At 52.7% G+C, this 25,714-nt stretch overlaps 2 protein-coding genes and 1 long non-coding RNA gene across 3 annotated transcripts; 1 reads left to right on the forward strand and 2 right to left on the reverse strand.

Annotated features, from left to right (window-relative positions):
- Positions 1-10,501: 10,501 nt before the first annotated feature.
- On the reverse strand, positions 10,502-12,205 carry LOC137484586 (uncharacterized). The gene is made up of 2 exons (XR_011004927.1): positions 11,523-12,205; positions 10,502-10,816 (listed from the first exon to the last, which is right to left on the reverse strand). It is a non-coding gene; the product is annotated as an uncharacterized lncRNA (long non-coding RNA).
- A 229-nt stretch (positions 12,206-12,434) lies between these two features.
- CCDC63 (coiled-coil domain containing 63) lies at positions 12,435-19,758 on the forward strand. The gene is made up of 11 exons (XM_068209253.1): positions 12,435-12,575; positions 12,683-12,874; positions 13,531-13,685; positions 14,101-14,290; positions 15,398-15,517; positions 15,996-16,177; positions 16,639-16,820; positions 17,507-17,733; positions 18,116-18,190; positions 18,608-18,779; positions 19,409-19,758. The coding sequence occupies exons 2-11, from the start codon at positions 12,860-12,862 to the stop codon at positions 19,741-19,743; spliced, it is 1,653 nt and encodes a 550-aa protein (XP_068065354.1). The 5' UTR covers positions 12,435-12,575; positions 12,683-12,859; the 3' UTR covers positions 19,744-19,758.
- A 786-nt stretch (positions 19,759-20,544) lies between these two features.
- MYL2 (myosin light chain 2) lies at positions 20,545-24,484 on the reverse strand. Its single transcript, XM_068208521.1, has 7 exons — positions 24,417-24,484; positions 23,443-23,532; positions 22,735-22,810; positions 21,806-21,910; positions 21,051-21,126; positions 20,915-20,963; positions 20,545-20,794 (listed from the first exon to the last, which is right to left on the reverse strand). The coding sequence occupies exons 1-7, from the start codon at positions 24,417-24,419 to the stop codon at positions 20,696-20,698; spliced, it is 498 nt and encodes a 165-aa protein (XP_068064622.1). The 5' UTR covers positions 24,420-24,484; the 3' UTR covers positions 20,545-20,695.
- Between the last annotated feature and the right edge of the window lie 1,230 nt (positions 24,485-25,714).

Below are 25,714 nucleotides of genomic sequence, written 5' to 3' on the forward strand. Positions count from 1 at the left end.
ATGCCAGCTTTCCTGGGCACATAGGAGCAGCTTCTCCCAAGAGAGCGTGACCAGAGTTCAAGCCTATGTAATTAGCAGTAATTAGCCAGTTGAGGGAGCATGTATAAAACGGATTAAACTCACTGAAATCCCCTGCTCAAGTTGAGCTGAGCTGTGTTCTTGGCTCAAAAACCTGCGCCCACATCCAGAGGATGCCTTAAGCAACTTGAGGAAACCCTCTTTCTCCTGGGAGGGTCTTTCCTCTGGACCATGGGCAGCTTCATCCAAGCAAACATCTGGAACGCCGTGGACATTGGGGCTTAGCCCAGCAGCAGAGAGGGAAAACTTGGGCTGGACCCAAGAGAAAGGTGGGCAAGGCTCTTCATGGCACCCATGGTGCTTTGGGTGCTGCCTTACAGCAAACACAACCCTGGGAGCTGCAATCCCATCTCAGGGCTGCAGCAGAGACAGATCCAAAGCGATGAAGCCAGGCTCTCTCCCACGCCGCTCTCCAGCCTGGTGCCTTTGCTGATGAATCACAAGTGTTTTGGTCTGGACGTGGTGATAAATCCAAGTGCTGCGAATGACAGAGTGCACAATGGTGGGGTTTTAGGCAATAAATCAGCTTTTTACGTCAATGCCTCCTGCACACGTAACTGTGAGGCAGCAGGTGAGGCAGGACAGTCAGAGGGAAAAGGGAGCCTTGGAAACTTGCCCCTTTTGTTCCAGTCTTTGCTCTGCTGGAACTCCATTTTCCTGTTCTTTATCTCCATGTTTTGCTCCACGTGATTTTTTTTGCAGTTTCAAAGCAGATTCTGTGTTCGCAGGAAGAATCCCCTGTGTATTTGTGGGTGAGATTCAGCCCAGGGCAGGACTGGGGTTGGGTGAGATCTCAGCATCGCATCAGCTCCGGGTCAGCCAGACGGAAACAGATGGCTGATGTTAAACTTCTGTCTTGGAGTGAATGGCTGTGGACACCAGCAGTCCATTCCTTCCATTTAGAAAGCAAAATTGAGATTAGAGGAAGTGTTCACCTCACAGGCAGAACAGCTTTGATGATTCCAGGATGCATTTAGGCTTCAAATGTGCCATGACATCTCATTTCTGAATTCCCATCCAAGCAGGGAAGAGACACCCCATGAGACCCTCCGCATTCCCTACAAGGATCAGGCCAATGATCCCAACACTCTCGTTGAGCCTACACATGCAAGGTGATGCAGGGACAGGTCCCTTCCTGTTGTGCAGGAAGAGGAAAAGTGGATTTTGAGACCATGAGGCAGAATTTTAGAAGGAAAGTAGTTTATGAAATTTTGTGCCTGCCCAAAGTTGTCTGATGATAACTGTAACAGAGCATTTTTCTCAACAAAGCCATTTCTTCCCGGGTAGTTCAGCCTGAATCACAAGTCTCTGAGGGTGAAGGAACATCTCCAGGGATGGAGAAACCTGCTGGAGGTCAGAGAATCCCCTTTCACCTTCGCACTTCTTTCTCTACATTCTTCACTGATGGCCAAAACCTTGTTGGTCTCCAACCCTCAGGCTCCTCTTCCAGTCCTTTTCCACCACCTTTTTTCTTCCCTGCAGAGTTCCTGCTGTGAATTTAACTTTTCTAACAGGGGATGAAGAGGGGACCATGAAAGCTGCTCCTGGGTGATTCCATGCACCAATGGATTCACACCACAAGCTCCTCAGGAGAGGGGCTTTGCCTCACTCCAGCCCCCACTGGGTGCCATCCCCTCTGCCAAGCCATACTCCCTTTGTCACTTCTCCCAACACAACCGCAAACAAGTGTTGGGTGTTTTTTTCTCAGTAGCATGTAGGTCACAGCAGAGCCTTAGGGACCTGACAGCTGACATTCATCCTCAGCTGTGAATCTGTGCGTCAGGCTGTCTGGAGGCGATAGAAGTGCAGTTGCTGGTTAGACCGACTGCCTTTTGTGCGGCTTCAATTAAATGTCTTTCTTGGTGTGGGATAGTTGCCAGAGTTCCTTTTTTTTTCCTTTTCTCTTTTTTTTCCCCTTTTTTTTTTTTTAAGAAAGAAATGGTTTTGTTTAGATATATATATATAGAGAGAGAGAAAAAAAAAGTCCCACCTGGCTTTTTGGAAGGGTTTCAACTGCAGTGTATCAGATCCCATATTCTTCTATAAAAAGGTGAGCTGTATTTTTCAGCTGAACTTTTCTCCCTTTTTATAGCTTTGATTTGGCACACACGAGGCAGAAGCTGTGGCAAGGTCACTGCCCTTCCCCAGCCAAGAAAGGAAATCCATGGCATGTGCCAGGGCCAGCGATATGGAGGCAACTGCTGAGGAAAATGCTGGGATGGGCACAAACTGTGAGCTGACCCCCAAAACCTGCTCATCATTGGGGTCTGTGCAGGACCTCTGGGGTGGCTTGAGGACCCTGGGAGAGGCAAGTCCTGGGTGCTGTGGAACCTGTCCTGATGATGAGATGCCTTCAGCCGTGACCTTTGCAGAGGAGCCATAGGGATGGTCCTGGCGCAGCACGTGACTCTTCTGCCAGCCACAGAATTCCAGAATGGTTTGAGTTGGAAGGGAACTTAAAGCTCATTTCATTCCAACCCCTGCCATGGGCAGGGACACCTTCTACTATCCCAGGTTGCTCCAAGCCCTGTCCAGCCTGGCCTTGGACACTCCCTGGGATGGGGCAGCCACAGCTTCTCTGCTTGATCCTCACTGCTCTCTCCCTCTTTCCACAACAGCATGGGCAACAGGTTAAAACAAGGCAAGCAGCCACCATGGCCTCTGCCCTCTTTCTTCCTGCACCCTTTTAAATTTTGTTGGCTCAAATGACCTTTTCCAGACCTGGGTGTCCTCCTCCCACACTGCCCAGTGTCCCTTGTGCTGTGACTGGGTGCTCTGGCCCCTACTGCCTGCTGTGAAGGAGGAGTTGGTACAGGGCAGCAGCTCTTTTCTGCTTGACCACAGACATATTTTAATTAATTTAATTTTTTTTTCACGATTACACTTATTTTTATTACACGTTTATTTACTATCAAGTGTGCATATTGCAGTGCCTCTCTTCCCAGCCCCAGCTAGTGAAAGGACCTGCCCAGTCTCATCCAGACTCACTCCTTCCAGCTGCTGCAGGCGATGCCAGAAGTGCTCCGAGAGCCGCAGCACCTCGGCAGAGTAACATTTGCATGAGAAAGCAGGGAGCGGGGAGGAAATAAAATCTAAAGGTGAAGAGGCGTGAGTCACTTGGTGAAACTGCGGTACTGCTGCTGAATTCCCCAGGGCTTCAAACCAGGGCTTCAAGGAGAGACTGGAAATCCCAGGGATGCAAGCAGCTGGGAATAAGGAGAAGGCACTCCATACTCGATACTTGTGTGGTGGGAGCTTGGCCACTCTGGGAGCTCTTTCCCGTTGGGTGGTTTTTATTGTGCTCTGATTAATATGGAAATTGTCGTGTCTGCCCAAGGAGGGTGAACACATCCCTGTGCTGCCACTGATCCTGCTCTGGAAGTGCCTGTGAGGCTGAGGTTTGTCCCTGGCTCGGCTGGGCTGCAGCAGGAGCACAAAGCCACGTTTCAAATCCTCTGCTCATTGCTCCTGCTTCTTGCACGGCCTTTAAATGCTGTGCCATCAGCTTCTTGATTAATTAATGCTCTTCTGTTTCCCTTGTTTGATGATGATGTTCAGAGATGTGACTGAAACTCCAGGGCAGGGACAGCCTCATGCACTGAAACAGGCTGGGGGTGTATTTTTAGTCAAACTGTTTTTTCAGCTCAGGATTTGAAGGTTCTGGTCACTTCCTCACCCCTCTCTGAGCCACATGCCAAGTCCTTTCTGCTGTTTATTGCAGATGTTGAGGGTTAAAAGTATTTGGGAGTCAAGTGCTCGGCTTCTGGAGGGAGAGGGAAGTGAGCAGCTGGATGAGCTCTTGCTGCTCATCAGCACCAACACCCAAGCTTATGGCCAAACTTCCAGGGAGCTCCAGTTTATATACATCCTTATAGAAATAATGACTTGGAAAAGGCACACGGAGGATTTAAGGCCATTCCACGTTATTGCACAGCTCAGCTGAAAGAAGTGAGGGATCACTTTGTTGTCCTGGCCTGGAGGTGATCACAGCAGGGCTGTCTGTCCGTCCATCTGCCCACCCAGGGCTGCTGCTGGCTTGTCCCAGGCCCCAGGAGCAGCAGAGGGGCCGAGGGGTGAGATGGGGTGAGCCAGAAGGTTTTGCCACTTCGGCAATTATTCCTTAACGTGTCTCCTCGCCTCTGCCTGCAGGCAAGGATTGAAGCCAGGAACGCTGTCAGTCGTGTTCGTCCTGCCAGCAGAGCTCACCTTGGAGGTGTCAGCCCTGCAACGGTGCTCTACCTGCAGTACATCTCTGCAGCCTCCCTGGCTGCATGGATCCGAGAAAATGCTGCCCTGGCGTTTCCCACCTTACAGCCCAGATTTCCAAACAGTCAATGGGTGTTCAGAGCACTGAGAAGCTTCCACACACGGGTGGGGCAGGGGGCTTTGGGATGCCCATGCAGATGTGGTGCGGTGTTTGCCTGCTGTGCTCTGTGCCGAGGTGGATTCCTGTCCCCTGGCGGGACCAGCTGTGCCCAGGGAGGATTCTTGCTGCCGGAGCATCAGGGACACAGAGAATGTGAGGCAGCAGAGCTTCACCACGTGGTGCTGGCTGCCTCACCTTCACTCACTCCCAAATTTCAGGACACACATTTTCACTGGATGGATGGGTGGATGGATGGATGGATGGGTGGATGGATGGATGGATGGATGGATGGATGGATGGATGGATGGATGGATGGGACCAGCTGGGCAGAGGTGCCGGTGTGCCCTCTCGCCTTCCACTGGGATTTCAGAGCCTGTTGAACCATCCTGCAACCCCAAAGGGGATTTTCCACCAGCAAGGGCTATGTCTGCCCTCCGAGAGCAGCACATCCAGCTGCCTCCTCTCTTTCTCTTGCAAGGACAGAGAATGTGACAATAAAAATGGAGCTGGCAAGCACTAATTGCTTGGGAGACAGCATGGCTGGCTGGGGCCGTGGGGACAGCACACCACAGTGCTTTAAAACCACAGATGGGTGCCCAGTGGGATATTTTGCCAGCTCAGGAGGAGATGGACGAGGGCTCTGCGCTCAGCCGGGGAACACAGCGCACAGGCGGCTTTCTAGAAGCAACACAAGTTGAGCTGGTAAATTATAAAATGCCACACTTGAGGTCTGTTACATAACGTCCCTTTACAGAACCTGGGAGCTAAATATAAAAAGGGAGTTACATTTTGGGCTGGTGTAAAATGATGCTCCAGAACGGGTTTGTGTGGGAAGGAGGCTCTGCAGCGCGGCGAGGAGTGGAAAGGCTTTCGGGACCCTGGGTTTGCTCCCAGCCTCCGTCCCTTGTTTTCTCTGTAACCTCACAAAAATCATGTACTCCCCGGGTCTCAGTTTCCCTCTCTTTTAATCAAGCATAATGAAACCTCCATTTCCTCGCAGCTGCGTTGTCAGGATTAATTCATGTTTTCAAAGTGACCTGAGAATCTATAGAAACCCGAATAGTATATCATTATCCCGATCTAAACTTGGCACAGAATATCAGCAGGCCAAATTCCCCTCCCACACTGGTGGAGAAGGGGTTGTGTCAGCATAGCCGAGAGGAAAATTCCAGCCACTGTTCCCAACCAAAAAATCCAGAAGGGAAAAGACTTTTTAGACTGAGACCATTTCATTTCCATTGAGGAAATTCCACCTTCGTTAGCTCTGAGCAGAAGAATCAGCTCCCACACAAATGGTCTCGTGCTGAAGGGCAGAGGGGCTTAATGGGAGTTTTGGGTGGCTCATGCTTCCTCTCTTAGTTGATGGTGATGTTGATGGTGACACTGTGATCCTGCAGGACATGCTGCCACCTCACTGGCTCTTCAGCTCAAAGGTGGCAAAGCCAGGAGCATGTCCCAAGGGAAATGCAAGTGGGAGTAGAGCAAAGTAGAGATGTGCAGAGATGCTGTCTGTGCCAGGATCCAGCCTTCTTGGCAGTGATTTGGGGCTGTTTTGTGCTTTTATTTATTTATTTTTTTTTTAATTCCACTACCAAACCCAGCATGGTCCTCAGTGTTCTGCTTTGCTTGCTCTCCATCAAAAGTTGGGAACAACCTGGCCCATCTCCCTTCTCCTTCCTCTCTGTACACAAAGTGAAGAACACAGTAACTACCCAGAAGAGGTAGATGGATTTCTAGGTCAGGTTTGGCCACTGAGTTTGGGGGCTCAAGGAAGCCAGGTATGGACTGAAGGACAGCTGAGGCATGGGATGTCAGGGGAGAGCCTGGCTGGGGGGTGATGCCACCACAGCCTTGCTCCTGCAATGATGGAGAGACACAAGGGATGAGCTGGGATCAGCCTAGTCCAACTTCTGGTCAGAGTGGACGCCTGGCCCCTCCAGGTACAACGTGTTGTTTCTAAAAACCACCTGATCATCCAAACCTGATCCTGTGCCTGTGAAAACCCATCCAAATCGCTGGAAAAAAATGTTTTCTGACAGGATGGAGATTTGCAAGAGAGTTGCCAAGCAACTGGCACAGCTCTGCCGCCTCCTGCTCCTCTCCTCCCTCTGAGCAGGCGATGGCTGCATCCCTGAATCCCCCTGCCCCAACCAGCCCAGCACTCCTGGGCTTTCCCAGCCTGCCCCCACCTGCCTGGGAAGGTGCAAGGGGGAGAAGCAGGGACCACTGGTGGCTGGTGGGACAGGATGCTCCTGGCTGCTGGGAATGACTTCCCTGCACATCCAAATCTCCTTCAGCAGCAGGGTTAGAAACAGGCTCCCTTTTCCAACCCATTTCCAAGCTGTGCAGCTCCCTTTTGAACTAGTCCCAGAAATGTGGGGAAACACCCAGGAGGATTCATTATAACCCAGCTTTGCTTCATGTCACCTCTGCATTTCCTTGGAAGCTGCTTCAAATTTACAGTAAGAGAAGCATGCAGCCCAAGCCCTTGGGATTTTCTTTGCTGAAGCTTTAATTTAAATGAACTCTTGAGTAACAACTATTACAAAAATCAGCTGATGTCTCTTGTAAAGCCTTGAACTAATCTCAAGAGCCGTGAGCAGCGGCAGGCGGGAGGGGAGGCACTGATAGCTGGGATCTTGCAAAAGATCAGTTGCTGAGTGAGTGGCAATAAACAGCAAACCCAGCCAGCTTGGAGGAATGGCAAATGGACCAGACTGTTCAGAACAATCTGTTCCTGCTCCAGAGCAGGGCTGTGGTGCCGGCAGCAGCCTGGGAAAGCGGCTATTCCTGGCGTGAGCAGGTCTGAAATCCTGCTTCAGAAAACAGCGGGGCCAAGCCAGGCTAATTACAAGGAGACACGTCCTAAATCAAACAAAAAGCCTCCGAGTGCTTTTGCTGGGCTGACTCCTCTCCAGGGAGCTTTGTGCTCTGCCTCATCCCATGGACCTGCTGGCTGGACCTGGCTCTCTGCTCCAGCTGCCGGGCTAATCCTGGGCAGGGCCACTGTGATCCACTCTGGGTGCTCTGCCCGTGCTTGGCCGAGCATTCAGTGTCTGATGTCGTCACCTACTTAATCAGGCATTAACGTCACTGAGCTGCAGCAGAGCAGTTAGTGCACTCCGTTTCTTCCCAGCACTGTGATTGCTGCTGGAAGGGAACAAGAGTGCCCAAACTTCTCCCATAAAGCCAAAACCGAGGAGACAGGAAGCTTTGGAGCTGTCCATATCAACATCCCCAAAGCAGGCTGGGCCTGGGGTGCAATTCATCCCGGAAGATTTATTTCAGTTGTGCTTCTTTCCATGGGGTTTGTGGGCTCCCCAGGATACCTTCCTCCTGTGCTTAACCCAGAGATCAAGTGGCCTTCATTTGATTTGGAAAAGAAAAGAATGGGATGCAGATGGTGCAGAACACCCATACAGCAATTCAATTAATTGCCTTTAAATGTTAATTCAGAACAGTTTCCCTGAGTGATCTTATATAGGCAAATCCTCAGTTGCCTTAAGCCACTTGCAAAGTGTGTTCAACTAATAAGGTATTCTTAGTCCTGACCAGGAGCCTTGCACAGGACTGTAATCTGGAATGATTAATTGGAATAGCTCTTCTCACCCAGGCTGTGCTTGCTGTGCTCTCCTGTGCTGCCCAGCTCTGCCCAGAGCTGACATGGGGCCGCTGGAGGCCGTGGAGAAGGGAATTCCTTCCCAGCTCTTTCTGTGATGTGCTGCTTCCTCAGCCACAGACCACCCTCCCAGTGCTCCCCAGCCCAGTCTGGCATGGAGGGTTTCCAGCACAACATCTGGATTTGCCAACAGACTTCCCTGGGGAAGAATGGGATGTGGGAGGTCATGGTGGGAATTTATTAGCTCGGCTCAGCCGTGGCCAAGTGCTCTGCCAGACTCTGAGAGCTGGTGCATTGCATATCCCAGCCTGGAGCAAACCCCTGCCTCCTGCTTGGGTGTGACATCTCCAAAGCTGCTGAGGGATCAGCAGCACCACTGAGAGTAAATTTGTGCAGTTTTGCCTAAATCACAGCCAAAAAAAGTCATAGAATCCCAGAATTATTTGGGTTGGAAGGGACCTTAAAACTCATCCTGTTCCACCCCTTGCCATGGGGGTGCAACTTCCCACTCTCCCAGGTTGCTCCAAGCTCTGTCCAAACTGGGACACCTCCAGGGACGGGGCATCCACAGCTTTTCTGGGCAGCCTGTGCCAGGGCCTCAGCACCCCACGCTGGCACAGAGAACCCTGCTCCAGGTCAGACACGGCCTCGTGTGACAGTAGCACCTGCGATGGCTCTGTCCTTGAGTCCCCTGTTCTGTGCTTCAGCTAAAATCATCCTGCAGTGTCCGTGTGCTTGTTACATGCCAGGTTTGACCTCAGGCCAGTGAAATTTTTGGAGGTCTCTTCCTTCTGTGCTTTCAGCACATCCTCCACTATTTTCCTCCTGCGTTCCACCCCTGTGGAAGCAGCCTTTGAGCAGTAATTCAGTGTACCTGCTGCAGCCAAAGTCAGCTGGGAGTTACACAATGGATGAAATCCACGTTATTTGGCTCTGCTGGAGTGGTGGAGCCTGCTGTGGGAGAGTTTTGCTTTCCTAAAGTCAAAGCTTGGGGAACTTGCTCCTAAAGCAAGGCTTGAAATAATACCCAGCAAAGCCACGGAGGAGACAGTTCACTGCTGGAAATCGCATTTCACTTGGTGTCAGCAATTCAGGAGAAAACCATCTGCAGGAAATTACAATGACAATTTCCTCTTGGAGTGTGGAGAAATTACAGCTGTAATCGAGGAGGCAGCCAGCAACCTCCTCTCCCCTTACTTCCACCAATTACCCTGAAAAGTTTTAAGTCCTTTCCCTGTACAGAGATGTCTCTACCCCACCCAGGAAGGACAGGCTGGAAGAAGTGATATTGTGCAGGGAGAGAACAGCTCAGCATCTGAGGAGTAGATGGTGTATATCTGAAATGAAACCTTTTCTCTAAGAAACACAGAGCAAAACTCAAGCCAGTTGCAAAATGCTGCAGGACTATGACTCTCAATGTGATTGTGATGGTTTTGGGCCAAAACTGGTCTTGCCTGTCGAAAGCTGATTCATGCACATGTGAAGATAACATTCATCAGGGGAAAGAAACAAAAACCTGGCTAGAAAATGCGCTCATGGGACACCATTCACCAGCCAGGTTTTGGTAAGGTGACACCAGGAGGCCAAGAGATACTTCCAGGACCACAAGATATTTACATGGGCAAGAAGGTGATAGGACAAGGGGGGAAGGTATTAAACTAAGAGAGGAGAGATTAGATTGGATGTCAAGAAGAAATTATTTACTCAGAGGGTGTTAAAGCACTGCCACAGGTTGCCCAGAGAAGCTGTAGCTGCCCCATCCCTGGAAGTGCCCAAGGCCAGGTTGGATGGGGCTTGGAGCAGCCTGGGATAATGGAAGGGGTCCCTGTCCATGGCAGGAGATGGAACTGGATGAGCTTTAAGATTCCTTCCAACCAAAGCCATTCTGGTTCTGTGATTTCAGTGAATGAAGTGTAGCATGTGTCTGAATTCAGAACCTTTTCTCTGAGGTTTTAGCCATCAATTTGTTGCCTGAGAAGATCTTTCCCCACCACCAGCTGCCTTAGCAGTTGTCAGCATCTTCCTGCTTACCCCAGCACTGCTGCTGGAGCTGATGGGAGTTTGATTATGATTTAATCCAGGCTTTTAGAGAAGGGAAAAAAGAAAATTTTGACAGTTCCATATATAGCCCTCTGACTCACCGATTTCATGTGTCAAACACTAAAGACGGGTTAAGTAGAATTAAGTTCTGGATTTATTATAAATAGGCATTAAGTAACATGAATGTATTACATTTGCATGAAAATATGGGCCCAATTCCCCAGCTTACCCCAGAGATTTTGTTTGACGTTGATGGGATGCTCCCAGGTGGGAGCTCAGCTCAGAGCCAGCCCAACTCTGACCATCTCCTCCTGAACTGGACCCAGTGAAACAGGAAAATCATTGCTGGAATCAGGAAAAGTTTACACTGCTTGCACAGATCAGAATTCATCCCTTAATATAGTACAATGAGTTTTAATTAGCCCTCAGATCTGCTGCTAAAGGAATAATTTCTGCATGTCAATCAGTGCTAAATGTACTTGTTAAATCAGGCGAGATTGGTTAAGCTGAAAATTGCACAGAAAGTCACTTTTCTTCTGTTTCCCCCAAAAGCTGGAGACTTTCTGTATTCAAATGTTATGGACAATCTCATCCTGCTCCAAAGACTTTTCTGCTGAAAGGTCCAGACAATGAAGTCAACCCTCACTGAGAGCAAGTGGGACAGTCAGGCATTGTTTGGGTGAAAAAAGTCCTCTTTAGTCAAATCAGTGTTTCTGCAATGAGGGAGACAGACACAGACTCTACCAAATCAGAGCTCTCCTGAATAGTTTAATTTACTGACTTGTTCATTGCTAAACAATTGAGAATTGGTCCATGGAGAAGAAAACAAAAAGGGCAGACAATATGGGCTGTATTGTTGAGGCTGGACAAGTCCAAGCCAAGAAAAAACATGATTTTGAGTAGCATTTTGTCTGGAAAAATAATGTTCACCCCTGCACCTCTACTTTTATTGGGGACTGGGGGTTTGGCTCTGTTTCTGCTGAAGGTGAAAAGAAGGGATGTGCCCTATAGCACAACCAGGGCCACTGGGACTGAGTGACAAGCTCACCCTGGAGAGGTTGTTGTTATTATCCCATGGAGCTGTTGCTCATGCAGGAGCAGCAAAAAAAGCTCTGGGAGCTTTCCCCAGCCCTGGTGGGATCCTCAGGCTCCGATGCCTTCCCAGCAGGGCTCTGCCCTCAGTTGTGATTTTTCTTATCAAACACCACATTCCTCTTTCTGCCATGAATATGATTTCCAATTAAATGCCTCCTCAGAGCCTGTCTGGCTGGGAATTAGGCTGGAACTTGGTGGCTGGGCTGTTAGCTCATCAAAGTCCCTGGGATAACAGGGAGGTACCGATGCTCTGCTCGGGGACTTTGCTCGTGGCTTTGAACTCGCTGCAGCCCTGTAAACTGGGACAGGCTGCCCTTTGCTCACCTTCAGCTCTGCTCTACTCCCCTTCAGCCCACAGCTGAGTAAGCATCTCCAAGGCTACAAAACACAGCCCCTGTTCTCCTGCCCTCCAGGGATCTCAGCGTTCGCGCAGTCCCTGGGAAGGAGCTGGCCATGCGCTCCAGCTCACAGGGAGAGGATTATCATGGCTCTTATGACTCAGTCCACAGCTCCTGTGTGCTTCCCTGCATGGAAAGGAGAGAAGTGGGCACGAAGCCTCAATCTGTCCCCTAATCAGCCACCTAACAGGTCTTTGTCCCCAGGTCCTTCCCCAGTTTGTCAGCACCAACCATTGCTGCTCTGGATGCCAGCAGCGGTGGCAGTGAGGTGGTGATGGTCTCTTTATGAATAAAAAAGATAAAAACCACGCTGGAAGGCAAAAAATCTGGATGTGGAGCTGGGATCAAGATGGGGAGGGAGCAGCAGACCTAATCCCAAAGCACTGCTGGGGATGGTGAACCCCTGGCTGCTCTTGTTGGAGCAAAAGTCTTTGAATGCCAGGTTATGGCTCAGCTCCAAATGAGGGTTTCTCCTTGCTGTGGACACGCAGCCAGGGAGGTGCTGGAGCATGTGCTTCAGGGCTGGTTTTGGGGCACAGAAACCCCTTTGGTCCCAACAACTCCTTGCTTGATCCATCATGGAGCACCATCTCACTCCATTGTGGTGATGCTGCCATGGCAACCATGGAAGCTGGGGCAGTGCAGGATGGGACTGGGACCAGTTCTCTTCTAGGTTCTCCCCTCTCCTGAGCTTCCTGCTGGAAATAGGGGTGGATCTTTGGGAATACCTGACTGCCACCGTGGTTCTGTCTCCTGGCTGGAGAGGAACTGCCTTGTGTGGGGCCAAGCATTCTCAGGGGACACAGGGGGACCCAAGGGACTGCAGTCTGGTTGTTGGGGACTAGCTCTGGGGGTAAGGGATGCAGGGTCCACTCTAGTGCCCTCCTGGCATCAGTGGGACAAGGGGGGCTGAATCCAGGTGTTCTGCAGGCACAGAGTTGGGGGGACTGGCCTCGCTGGAATTTCTATGGAAACCCAGGTACTGGGTGTGGAATAGCTCAAACCATCTGTTCTTCCCCTACTTATAAAACTCGATAATTTCACGATGACATCACCAGGAATGCTCTCCTTTTATTCCTCTTGCAGCCATCTGTGATGGTTTCCTCATGTGCCAAACACGCGAGCGGGTGCTGAGGGATGGGCAGGAGGACACAGCCACCCCATTACTCCTGTTTCATTTCTTCCCTTGGAAAGCAATCCTGTGCCTGCAGAGTTTCACTTGTTCCATTCCCAAGGCGTCTACAGAGCAACCAGCAGAGATAGATGGGGAAAATGAAGGTAAAATAGAAAGACAAACTAAAGCTGAACTTCACGGGGACTATGGAGGATCTGCTGTGGGGGTCTTGCCCGTGGAAATACAAATCCAGCAATGGGAGCCAGGTTTGCTTCTGCCAGCAAGGTGCTGAGTACCAGTGGGGCTGCTTCTGCTGCCCTGCTGTGCCAGGAATGAGTCCCTGGACTGAGATTTGGGTGTTCGGAGAGGCAGTGTTGGGGAATTGGAATCAGCTGAGGACACAGGTAGTGGTGGGTCTAACTGCTTTCAGTGCTTGCCTGCTGGGCAGTTTCTCAGCTTGAAGTCACCTTCTGATGGTCAGGGACAGGAGTACTCCTGCTCCACTCCTGGGCAGCCAGCTGGGCTCATTCCTGTCCCCAGCAGCAGAGGCCCTGGTTCTGACTCACGTGGTCCTCGCTGTTGTGCTGGGTGGTAAAAGAGGTGACAACCTGCCATCACCCGTCCTCTTCACTGGTGGTCTGGTGGAGGTCTCTCCCTGTCCTGGAGTAGAGGTGCTAGCTCCAGCTCAGCCAGCACTGTGTGTTTTGGGTGGTGATGGATGTCTCAGGTGCCAGGGAAGAGCTGGAGCTGGTGCTGCTCTTCTGCTGGCACTGCTGGCTCTGTTTGCTCGACTGACCAAACCCTCCCTTGCCCGTGGCAGAGGAGAGAAGCCTCAGAAGACCAGGAGCTCCCTGAAAATGAGAAGGAAAGAAGGGCTAGAGTGGAGATCAGGCAGCTGCAGACCCGTTTTCATCATGAATCGTACAAGAGGAAATTCTTCGATGCCGATATCTGGCGGCAAATGCAGGCTCAGGAGTGAGTACAGCTCTGCTTGGCTGCCTGGAGCTTGGGACGTTCCTCCATGCCAAAATCACGGATTTATAGAATCCCACAGGCAGGGACACCTTCCACTCTCCCATGTTGCTCCAAGCCCAGTCCAGCCTGGCCTTAGACACCTCCAGGGATGGGGCAGCCACAGCTTTTCTGGGCAATCTGTGCCAGGGCCTCAGCACTCTCCGAGTAAAGAGTGTCTTCCTAGCATCTGATCTCAATCTCTCTTCTTTTAGCTTAAATCCATTCCCTCTTGTCCTATCACACCTGCACATATAAAATGTTGCTCCCTCTTTTTTATAAAGAGATCTGGGGACCACAGAGCAGAGATGGGGAGGGGTAAGGACCTGCCCTGGCAGATGGGATGTGGTAAATGTCATTTGTTGTTCCATTTTTACAGAAAAGCAATAGATGAGCTGAAGCAAGAACACAGACATGTGACATTAATGCTGAGCCAGCTCTATTCACCGAGCAGTGTGATACTGGAAAACAGAAATCGTATGAAGATCCAAAGCCTTTTGCAGACCAAAATACAGAATGATGCCCTGATCAAAGAAAGAAAAGCTCATTTAGCTGACCTGGCCAAGCAGGTAAGAGCATCTGGATTGTTCCCTGTCTGAGCACAGCAGGGCAGAGTCACAGAGTGAGACCTGTGGCTGAAACTCCTCAGTGTAAAACATTTAATTCAGGCCTTGGAATATTCCTCCTGGCAAGTGACACATGACAATGACAAATGGATAGAGCCAGGCTCCCATTCAAGTCAGCAGCACTGACTGGAAAAGTGAGCTTGGACTCTCAACCTTGTCCCACTGGTCTCTGCACCCCTGTGTGATGGTACACACAGCTTGGGGCCACAAACATCCCTCTCCTTCTCCCTTCACTTTTTTTATTCTCCTGAAAAAGAGGTAAAACTGGAACAGTGCTGTCTGAGGTGTGGCAAATACAGGAACAGCAGCATCTGAGGGTTGTCCCATCCCTTCTCCTGAGGACATCCTGGTTGGATTTGGGCAGGGATGGGGTGGGAAGCCAAGAAGGGAAACGTGGGCTATGGAAGTGACAGTTCCCTTCAGCATTGTTCTCAGAGCCAGCTGTCCAAGCAGGACTCCAGGGAACGTGTTTGGATAGTTTGCCATTGCTGGAGGTGCTGCAGAGCTTTCACAACAGGGTTAGCTTTCTGTCAGGGATGATAACTCTGACTTGCCTGAGTCATCCCTCCCCCACCTGCCCCGCGCTTCACTGTTCTCCAGCTGCTTCACTCTTTAATGGATTTATTTCCTCTGGAAGCTCCCCACTTCTGGCAGAAGTTTTCCTCCATTCATTCCCAGGGAGGACTGCACAGATCCCTGCCTGGCCAGCACAATACCTCTACCAAAGCCCCATCCTCATTGCCTCTTCCACTCTACAAAGTGCTGCTGTGCCATGTTCAGCACCTGCTGGAGTTCCCTCCAAAAACGGCTGCACTTCCTTTGTGACACAAGAAACCCCCATTTCCAGTTACAGTTCATGTTTCTGTGTGTGCAGGATGGGATCCTTTGAGACTAAAGCTGCTCCTATAACTGCAAGCTCATTAGTGACATGGTTGCTGTAGTTCAGGTCAGCAGAGGGGATTTTCTTTGGCTCTGAGTCCTGACAAAAGTCCAGAATGTAGGGGTGGAGATTATACTTCCTGTTTTTTTTTTCCCTGCTTGTGTGTGCAGGTTGTAGAGCTGGAAAAAAAGATAGTGAAGCAAAGAGACACAACCTGGAGGATGTTGGAAGCAAAGAGCCACAAACACCTGCAGAAGAAGATTGAGTTACTGGAGATACGTCTGAGACATGTAAGGAAATGTTTTGGAGACTTTGGAAGAACATGTGTGGGGTCACACAGGGGCCTGGGACCTTTCTGGTCAGGACAAAGCACAGTGGTGAAAATGTATTTGGTTGACACAAGCTGCATAAAGCACCTGGTTTGTTCCCCTGGCCTGATCATTCCCAGAATATCTCAAAGACTCCTTCAGGCTTGGTGACCCAAATGCAGCACTTGTGCTGTGCCAAGAGGCCTGAAGGTCTGCACCTGCTTTGTGATCAAACTGTGCTGCCTGGAGCCACCTTGCCTTGGACAAAGCCAGCTCCAGGTCTCTGCTGTGGTCAACCTGGTCTTCTGTTGCCTTTCCTCTCTTGGGGAGAAGGACAATGCAGGGCCAGCTTCAAATCTCTTGGGCTGTGTTTGACCCTGCCCTGGTCAAGGTCCTTAAGCAGAAACCTGAACCCCCCAGTCCCCCACCAGTTCCACAGCTTCTGCTTTGCTCTCCCCAGGTCACTGTCCATTACAACACCATCATGACCCGAAACAACAGGCTCCGAGAAGAGACTGCCAGCCTGCAGATCCAGAAAGCCATTTATGTCAACAGCTACTGGAAGCTGGAAAAAAGTCTGGTTCAGCAGAACAAATTGCTGAACGCTGCTATCGAGCTAGCCACAGAAGACTACGAGCAGTGGTACGTGGCCTTGTCAGCCCTCTGGGCAAAACCTGGGGCTGATGGGTGGTGCCAGTGATGAGTATTCAAACAGAGAGACCAACCAAGGCTTCAGAGAGAGGATTCACCACTCCCATCCAGGTCTGGGTGCTAAGGGCTGGGTGCCTGGTCAGTGTGGGGAGACTGGTACCTCCAGGGTGTTTTATTCCATCTATCCCAGATGTTTCTTTGGATGGGATGAATTGCCCCATGGAGGAGTCTATTTTTTCTGAGTCTCACCTGAGCTGGGTACTATGCCCGAATACAAAACCCAAAAAAAGCAGTGTTAGTGGCTGTGAATTCCCACTGGACTAACTCCACTCCATCCAGACGAGAGCTGGGAACGGGCACAGCATCACAGGGGCTTTGGCAGGTCTGGCCCTCCTGGGAGTGGCCAGGAACACAGAGCAACACAAGGTGTGAGGGCTGCTCTCCGTGTGCAGGATGGAGGATCTGGGGCGGATCTCGGACATTCGGGACGTGCACTGCAGAGAAACCATCCAGTACAACATCAGGCTGCTGGAGAGGAAGTGTGCCCTTCACTGGGAGACCAGGCTGAAAAAGTTCTTCCTCAGCAAATGTGCAGATCACTCTGCATTGAGGGAACAGGCCAAAGAGAGAGAAGGTATCAGAGGAGAATTTGTGGGACTGGGACCACAAACCCAAAGTCTGCAGAGCTGATGGGGCTGGGCTGCTCATGGTGGTTTATAGACTTGCACCCCAAAGGCAGGATGCCTGCCCTGCCCACAACCTCCCCCACCCAACCTTCACCCTACAAGCAAAAAGGCTGAACAGCGATAATTGAGTGAGACTGAGTGTCTTGGGGTGCCCTTGGGACAGGGAGCTGCTCCTGTGTGCAACCATGGCTCCTTTTACCACAGAACCACAGAACAGGTTGGGTTGGAAAGGAGTCTTAAAACTCATCCAGTTCCACCCCCTCCATGGGCAGGGACACCTTTCACTATCCCAGGTTGCTCCAAACCCCGTCCAGCCTGGCCTTGGACACTTCCAGGGGTGGGGCAGCCAGAGCTTCTCTGGGCACCCTGTGCCAGGGCCTCATCACCCTCACAGGGAAGAATTGCTTCCTAACATTTAATCTAATCTAATCTAATCTAATCATTCTATCCTCTGGGGAGGGGATCCCATGGTGTTTGCTCCATTCCCATGACATCCCTGCTCAGTTTCCTGGTGGAAGAGGCACCCTCTGCCCCTCCAGCACTGCTCCCTCCTGCCCCAGCCCCGCACCAAACCCCTCAGCACTGCAGGCAATGCTCTGCAAAGGACAACCACGGCTCTCTGTCTCTTTCTCAGCCTTTGAGGCAGCTGAGAGGGCCAAAAGGAGCCAAAAGGAGAGCTATGAGGTGGCTTACAAGCATCTGCTGGAGCTGTCAGATGGAGACATCGATGATTTCTTGGAGGACTTCATTGAAAAGGACAGGAGATTCTTCATCCTCTTTAGCTATGCCATTAGGCTGAACGTCAGGAACGAGGGTCTCAGGCAGAGGATCCAGGAGATCCAGGTCTGTTCCTGGCTCTTTGTGTGTCCCCTTTCCAGGTCGTGATTTTGTGTCAGGGTGGGTTTGTCCTCTCCCAAGTGTCCGGCATCACTGCCTACACCAAAGCCTGGCTCCAGCCACACAGGTGGGATTAGGGAGATGCAAAGGAGCAGCCAAAACCATAACTCCGCTGTGTTCTCGGAGCTAAACGTGTCTCAATGCTGCCACCGTGTACCCAGCAAAAATACTGCAGGGTCCCGGCGAGCCAGGAGCTTCCCCGAGCCGTGTGGGGCTGCCTGGAGAGGGAAGTGGGGCTGTCCATATCCCTGGACGTGTCCCTGCTCCCTGGGCTGTCCCCAGCCTCCGTCTGGCGGGTCAGGTAGGATTCCATCGGTACCCACTCCACGTGCTGGTGTTCCCACAGGATGATACGATGGCCATCACAAGGGAGCGGGAACAGGCAGAAACAGCCCGGACTCACGTCCTGCAGGAGCTGGAGGTATGGTGGCCGTGGATTGCCTCTGGAAGAGCAGCATATCCCTGTCTGTCCCAGGGAGTCTGGTCCTGTAAATGCTGCTCTGGCCGGTGGCTGGAGAGGTGTGGGCAGAAAAGGGCCCTGCAAAGGTTTTGGCAGCTCCCAGTGCATGGTGAGAGGGTGGCTGTGGGGCTCTTGCCAGCCCTGGTCCACTATGGGCAGCTGGGGATATTCAAGAACTGTCTGGACACAATCCTGTGCTCTGTGCTCTGGGATGACCCTGCTCGAGTAGAGGTTGGACCAGATTTTGATCCCTTCCAACCTGACCCATCCTGGGGTCCTGTGATTCGGTCTCCAGACTGAAACTGGGCAGCACTGGGGTGGTGGGATCAGCGAGGGGCTGGTGTGACACCTTTGTGACACAAAGACCTTTGCTGGTAGGCAAAAATAACAGAGACCACCGAGGAAGCCAACAAGTATGAGAACAAATGCAAGGAGAGCAGCAAACTCCTGGGACAGATCCAATCTCGCATGGAGACCCTCTTGAAGGACATGGACTGTGACACTACAATGATAGTGAAGCCTCTTGGGGAGAGCATGGTGCCAGTTTTTGGTAGGTCAGGGCTGCCCATCTTCCCGTGCCCCATGCCTTGGGAAGTCCTGTCCACCACCTGCTCTCACTGTGTTTAAATTGAGCTTTAGTTTTGCCCTGTCCCATCAGTCATGTGTGCCCCAAGGCGAATTTGCAATGCCAAATTCCCAGCAAATTTGGGAGCTAATTTGGATATATAAACATCCCAGTGGATCCCCAAACTCTCATCGTGGCTCTGGGTGCTGAAGTGCAATGGGGGTCAGCCTCTCCTCCCAGGCAGCCAGCAAGAGGACAAGGGAATTGCACGAGGGGAGGTTCAGGTTGGATACTAGGAAAAATTTCTTCACTGAAATAGTGGTCAAGCATTGGAACCAGCTTCCCAGGGAAGGGGTTGAGTCACCACCCTTGAAGTGTTCCAAAAATAAAGCGGATGTGGCACTTCGGTATGCTTTAACAGGCAGGGGATATTCAGTATGAAGTTGGACTTAGTGATTTTGGAGGTCTGTTCCAACATCAATGGCTCTGTGATTTTATGATTCCATGACCCAGCCTTGGCCCCCTGATGCTGGGGGAGGGAAGCCGGTGGATCCCCTGCTCTGGGCAGGGTCCTGGTGCAGGGACACTGCGGGACACTGCTCCTTCCCACCCAGGTCTCGTGGAGAACAAGATCAAGGAGTTCCTGCTGAGGGAGTCCTTGCTGCGCTACACGTCTATCAGTCGTGCCCAGCGCTCCCAGGCCTTCATCAGCCCCCTCCAGGGAGCCTCCAACCTCCTCTGGACCATGGACCGGGCCAAGCTCTGCCCACCCCCGCCAGACCTGGAGACCACTGACCCCAAAACCGGTGAGCAGGGAGTGGGGAGAGAGGGGCCATGGCTGGGTAGCAGCCGTTCCCCAATCCCCCGTGGCTGCCTGGCCAAGACTTGCTGCCACATGTCCTTCTCAGTCCATCCCCTCCAGCCTGTCCTGCCCCACCGGGGGCTATGAGGCCTCTAAAACTGTGTATTATGGGAAGGCTATTCTCTTTGGCAGCAGAAGAGCCGCTGGGCCGGGCTCAGCTGCGTCAGCTCGTTACCAAGAGGCTCGAGGAGGAGCTGGCCAGGCCCTCCAGCTCAGGCCAGAGGAGGAGGAGATTTGCATCACAGAGTGCATCAGGGGCCAAGAGCCCATCAGGGACCAGGAGCCTGTCACGGACCAGGAGCCCACCAGGGAATTAAAGAAGCAGTTTCATTTCTTGAGCTCCTGCATCCTGCACATCATTCCATCTTCCTCCTCTGGAAGGAGCCCAACACCTTTCACAGGCTTCAGAACCTCACCAGGTGGTGTTTTGGCATGGCTTCACCCATTGCTGACAGCACCCGCAGTCAGGGCAGGATCAGCTGCTCTACCACAGGGTGACATCCCTGTGGCATTCCACACAGCCAGAGATGGGGACCACGGTGCCAATCCTGCACTGTGCTCGAGGGCAGGGCCTGGCACGTGGGATGCAGGGGCTGAGTGTGCTCATGGGGTGTTCCCTGCTAAGCTGGCAGAAGCTGACAACTCTCTGCTGCCTAAAGGAAATCTGAGCTCTGTGGGACCAGGTGGGATGGGCATGGCCCAGTGTGGAACAGGCTGGTTTGGGGCTGGGAGTGGGAGTGGGAGTGGGAGGCAGAGGGGCTCGAGGACACAAGAGGGTCACGTGCAGTAGGTCTGGGGTGCTGAGGCCAGCAGGGTCTGGAAGGATCTGAGGGCTCCCACGGGGCACAGGCACACCACACAAGCCCAAGCACTGCTCACACCAGCAGCTGGATTTCCTCTTGCCAAAAGGCTGTTTAATGTGAATGCCATTCCTGTGCCAAATTCCCAGGCACGTGCCTCTCCAGGGGAAGAGGAAAGGGAACCCCTGTGTGACCTAGGGAGAGGTGCTTGCAGTGGCAGCCCCGGCCCTGAGCCTGGGCTAGTCCTTCTCTTCACCATGAGTAATGACATGGACCAGGTTCTTGTAGTCCAGGTTGCCAGACATGTCCGGAGGGAAGGCAGCGAACATCTGATCGATCTGCCGGAAAAGAGCAGCGAGAAAAGGTGGCATGAGAGGTGTTTGGGACCAGGGCTTGGAGAAGGGATGGGTTCTGTTGGGATGGAGGGAGGCTGGCAGAGGGTAGGAAGAAGATCATACCTCTTCCTGGGAAAACCTCTCCCCCTGCGTCATCAGCATTTCTTTGATGCTGCAAACGAGAGAGCGCAGTGAGCACTGGGCAGGTCCTGATGGGAACACCCCCAGCACTCCCTGCCCCAGGTACCCCTGCACTCACTAGGCAGATTTCAGGCCTTTCCCCTCTGGATCAAACACCTTGAATGCATTCAGGATTGTCTCCTCCGGGTCCGCACCTGCGGGTGACAAAGCCATGGCCATTGGAGATGGTAAAGTAGGAAGCCAACTGCAGCCTCCTGCTTCTCCCAGCCTCGGGGGCAAAATGGGGGGCAGACTGGAAAGTGGGGTCCCTGCAGGAATGCTGACCCTGCAGCTGGAGGCTTGAGTGAAGTTGGTGGCATGTAGAGGAGCAGCCGTAGGGTCGTTGTGTGAGCACAGTGCAGGCGGTGTCGCCACCACTCCGGCATCCGACATTTATCTAATCTTTGGAGCGTATTTATAGAGCTCCAGGCACAGCCCTTGGGGCCCTGCAGCCTCTTGGAGATCGGCAGGAGGCTGCATTCCTTGGGTTAAGTACGTGATTCAGGGTACAGCCAGATGGGATGATCGGTCAAAGTCTGGCTCTAGCCAGGGGGGCCACTGTTGGCACTCAGCAGGCTCAGAGGTGCTGCAAGAGCTGTCCCCTCTTCCTATGGGACAGCAGCAGCAGCACAGCCATTTGGGTTTTGTCAGTGGCTGGGGAAACTGAGGCACAGAGACCATCTCATACCTCCCCAAGAATTTGGGGAGACATGGGATAAGATCTGGATCTCTGCACCTAGGGGTGGTTGGTATTGCAAATCAGCAGGAATTTTGGGGCATAGGAAGGCCACTGACCACCACTGAGCACTCCCAGCTCCCCAGGTGCCCCCTCACCCTTGAGCTTCTCCCCAAACATGGTGAGGAACACAGTGAAGTTGATCGGGCCAGGTGCCTCCTTTATCATCTCATCGATCTCCTCGTTCTTCACATTCAGGCGCCCTGGGGAGAGCAGCTATGGGTCAGTCACGGATCCAAGTCCTGCTCTGCGTGTGTGTATTAAAAAAACACACCACAGAACCCTTCCCTGGGGGTTTTTCCCCCACTGCAGGGAAAGAGCACACTCCTGGGGAGCCACCTCTGACAAGGAATGGAGGTAGCAGGAGTGAGGTGAGAGAATCATCTCCAGCTCTGGCTTCTCAGGCTCCAGGATCACAGAAAAGAAGGATGTAAAGGCCTGAGCTGTGCTGCTTCCTTGCCTCACTGCCCCATGGATCAGCCTCTTTTTAGCCCTCCTTGGAATGTGTTTTGGGCCAAACCCACCAGCACTGGGGTTCTCCCTGTCCCCCAGCACCAAAGGCAAATGGGACTGAACGCCTACATCCTTTTTCCCGAGGCTGGGTTGTCCTTGGAACTCCGCTGCTGATTCATGCTGACCTCTGATGGCAGAGCCAAGCTCGCAGGGTCACAGCCTCTCACAAATCCCCCAGATCCCCTTAATGCCCTCAAGCCCCGGGATGCCGTGGGATGGGCACAGCCAGGTGCTTCTAAGCACGGAAAAGGCAGGGAGGGTTTGGCTGTGTAATCCAGGAGCTGGCTCCAGTGCCAAGGGGACAAACCAGCCCTGCTGTGGGAGCTGCTCCAGGTTACTTGCGAGGGAGCTCCCGGGCTGACAGGCTTGGGTTTGGATCAGGAGGTTTTTGGCAAAATGGGAGATCTGGTGAATGATAGGGGCTTGGTTAAATGCCCCACCCCGCGTTGTTTCTCAATTAACAGGTCTGATGTTGGAAAAGCTGGGAAGGGGAGGCAGCTAAAGCTGGGCTCACCAAGGGCAGCAAAGGTGTCCCTCAGATCTGCCTTGTCGATGAAGCCATCCCGGTTCTGATCCATGATGGTGAATGCCTGGAAGCACAGGAGCAGGGCAGGGAACACAGGCAAAGGGAGAATTGTCAGCTTTTGCAAAGGCTTTAGCACCTTTCTCCTTCTCCCTTCAGCTAGGATGGGATAAGGGCATTTTGAACGCTTCCAGGATGGGCTCTGGGAGTCTCACTCACCCTAATCCCACACACCCTGCACCCTGGGGCAATGGTAACCCAAACCCCAAAGCTGTACAAACCCTTTCCTTGGCCAAATCCCTCTCACCCCAGTATGCCACCAGGCAGAGAGGCCAGCCTGAGCCATCGCCTCCAACTGGGGCCAGTTATCCCTGGAACTGGGACCTGCACAGGACCATGTGCCTGCCGTGCAGGGGGTGAGAGCTCCTGGCAAGGCAGGTGGCAGTGAGCTGGGAGATGTGCTCCAGCTCCCTTGGATGTGCCGGATCCTCTGAGCGAATTGGGCTCCTCGGAAGCTTGGAGGCAATGCCGGATTTAACGGTGTCACTGAGCTGTTATTCTCACTTTTAAAATAAAACTACCCAAAACCAGGCCTGCTGCCTCCTGGTGTGACCCAGCTGTCACTTGAGAGCACCAAGGAAAGAGCTGAAGGTCACATCACATCAAAGACCCTCTGTCCTTCCCACCAAACCCACCTACCTCTTTGAATTCCTGGATCTGGGCCTGCTCAAACATGGAGAAGACATTGGAATTAGCACCTTCAATCCTCTTCTTGGCTTTCTTGGGTGCCTGCAGGAATCCAGGTATGTACCATTAGCTCACTGGCTTTTTATGGGGTGAAATAAAAGCATGGAAGTGCCCTATTCTTACTTGTGACTCCTTGGTGGGAGCTCTGGGCTGGGGTTCTCTTCCCTGGGGGCTTGGTAGTTTCTCCCTGCAGCTCTGGGATACTGAGAGGCATTAAGATTCCTGCTTAAATTTCAGCTCCTGGTGAATTTAGCCAAATAGGTCCAAGCAAAGATGAGGATTGAAATCACTTCTCCCACTGGCAGGTAACAGGGTCAGCTCTGGGGTGAGATATCCCCGTTGGAACCCTGGTTTTGGGAGCACTGCTGAGGTTGCACACGAGGGTTGTGGCCAGCCAGTGCTTCTTTACCCTGCTGTGCAGATATTAAAATATGGCTTAATTAAAAATCTGCCTCCTCCTGCACTGAGGCTTGAAACAACCAGAAATGGGTCAATGTGTGTTTTAAAGAGGACTGAAGAGCCCCTCGCTGTCCCACCCAGCACATTATCCCTCATCCCAGTGCCTGCTCCTGCAGCTGTTTCCTTTCATGGGGGTCTGTCAGGAGGAGGATTTTGGGGGCACAAAACGGCCCTTCCTCTCACTGCATGAAGGAAGGGAAAAGAGAAAAATGGCATTTGGACCCTAAAACCATCTGCATTCATTCAAAAGCTCTGCTAGCATGGGAGACACCTCTCTGTTCCCTGTGAGATGCTGCTGGTCCACCCAGATGCTCCCCAGTTTTCTCACTGCCTTTCCAAGGCAAACAAGACCCTTGGCCCTCAACTCCTTGTAGCCTCCTTTGTACCCTGCCCATTAAAGCTATTCTGGTGAAAAATCGAATGAATTTTATCTCTTCCTGCTGGAGCTTTGGGCTCTCAGTACTCACCATGGCTTCGCTCAGCTGCCGATGTCACTGTGAGGGGTGTCCCAGAGGCACTCCCTCACTCCCCCCGGCTGGAACAATAAATACACCCCCCTCGGGGTTAAAAATAGCCCCATGCCCACTTTTGGCTGTAATAGGTAATTTGGCCGCCCCCAACCCTGTTGTCTCTGCCTTTCTCTGTCCCTCTCTCTCTAATCTGGAATAGCAGCTTGTTGTTGTCACCGGCTGACGTGACATGTGAGCCCGGGAGGGTTTCAAGGTTAACGAAGTGCCGGGTGGCCCCCAGCTCCCACACCGGGGATGCTGACCCGGGGCTGCTCGGGAACAATCCCACCTGCCTTTGTCACTCGGGCTGGCGCCGGGCTTGTCCCCTCCGCTGGGACACGCAGGGAGGGGTTGGCCCCAGGGGACCCCCCGCTAGAATCCCCCAAGCTTTGGGACGTGGATGTTTCTCCTCGGTGCTTCCAGGCGTCTTTGGGAGCCTCACCGCAGCGCTGGCATGGCACAGCCGGGAGCAGCTCGGCTGCGGCCCCCTGCCCGCGGGTCGCCTCCCTTGGGATGCTCCGGGAGCGGGAGCAGCTGCCTGGTCACCCAGCCTGTGGCCGAGAGGGAACATCCCGCTGCCGCCCCGTCCCGGAGCGCTGCGGCGGGGCCGGAGGCGGATGCTGAGCTCCCGCAGAGCCGGGCACTCACGAAGAGCTCCTCTCTCATGTGTCACCCCCACTGAGGCACCTGTCACCCACTTAAGCCAAACATTTGCTCGCCCTGGTCGCGGTGGGACACACACATTTAACTCTCCCGATTCCGGGCTGTGTCCTGGGGACACATCCTGCAGGGGTGACGCTCACACTGCCCGGACTCTCTGGCTCAGCATTCCTGCAGCAAGAGCCAAGGAACCCATGGGCAGCAATCCCACAAAACCTCTCCCATGTCTGCTGCGCCTGTGGAGCAGGACTTGTGGCTGCCGGGACCGGGCTGTTCGGTGGTTCCCTTTTGTCTTCAGCCTGTTCATTTTATCCCCCCTCCCTCTCGCCTTGCCCGGGATGAGACTGGAGGAGGATTCACGGGCATGCTGGAATGGGAATGCCAGTCCCACGGATGCCCATCAGCCCCCCAAGCTCTGCGGTGCCTGGCATGGCCATGACCCGGTGGCCGTGCGGGCTGGTGGCCTCGCTGCCCGGCATTGTCCCCTCCGCACGCCGAGGAGGGTGGTGGGTGAGCAGGGATGGCTGGCACAGGGCTGGGAACAAAAGCGATTGTGAAACCAGATCCCTGGAGCTCCGGGCTCTGCCCAGACGCTG

This window comes from Anomalospiza imberbis, chromosome 18 (genome assembly GCF_031753505.1).
Source record: "Anomalospiza imberbis isolate Cuckoo-Finch-1a 21T00152 chromosome 18, ASM3175350v1, whole genome shotgun sequence".
Classification (NCBI taxonomy): Eukaryota; Metazoa; Chordata; class Aves; order Passeriformes; family Viduidae; genus Anomalospiza; species Anomalospiza imberbis.

What these genes read in the sequence shown, in the direction of transcription:
- MYL2 (XM_068208521.1), bottom strand. An exon ending in GGACACCTTTGCTGCCCTTG is followed by an intron (nt 21,911 to 22,734) that starts GTGAGCCCAGCT and finishes TGCTCTCCCCAG; the next exon opens with GGCGCCTGAATGTGAAGAAC. An exon ending in GTTTGGGGAGAAGCTCAAGG is followed by an intron (nt 21,127 to 21,805) that starts GTGAGGGGGCAC and finishes TGTCACCCGCAG; the next exon opens with GTGCGGACCCGGAGGAGACA.
- CCDC63 (XM_068209253.1), top strand. An exon ending in ACAGAAGACTACGAGCAGTG is followed by an intron (nt 16,178 to 16,638) that starts GTACGTGGCCTT and finishes CTCCGTGTGCAG; the next exon opens with GATGGAGGATCTGGGGCGGA. An exon ending in ACGTCCTGCAGGAGCTGGAG is followed by an intron (nt 18,191 to 18,607) that starts GTATGGTGGCCG and finishes CTTTGCTGGTAG; the next exon opens with GCAAAAATAACAGAGACCAC.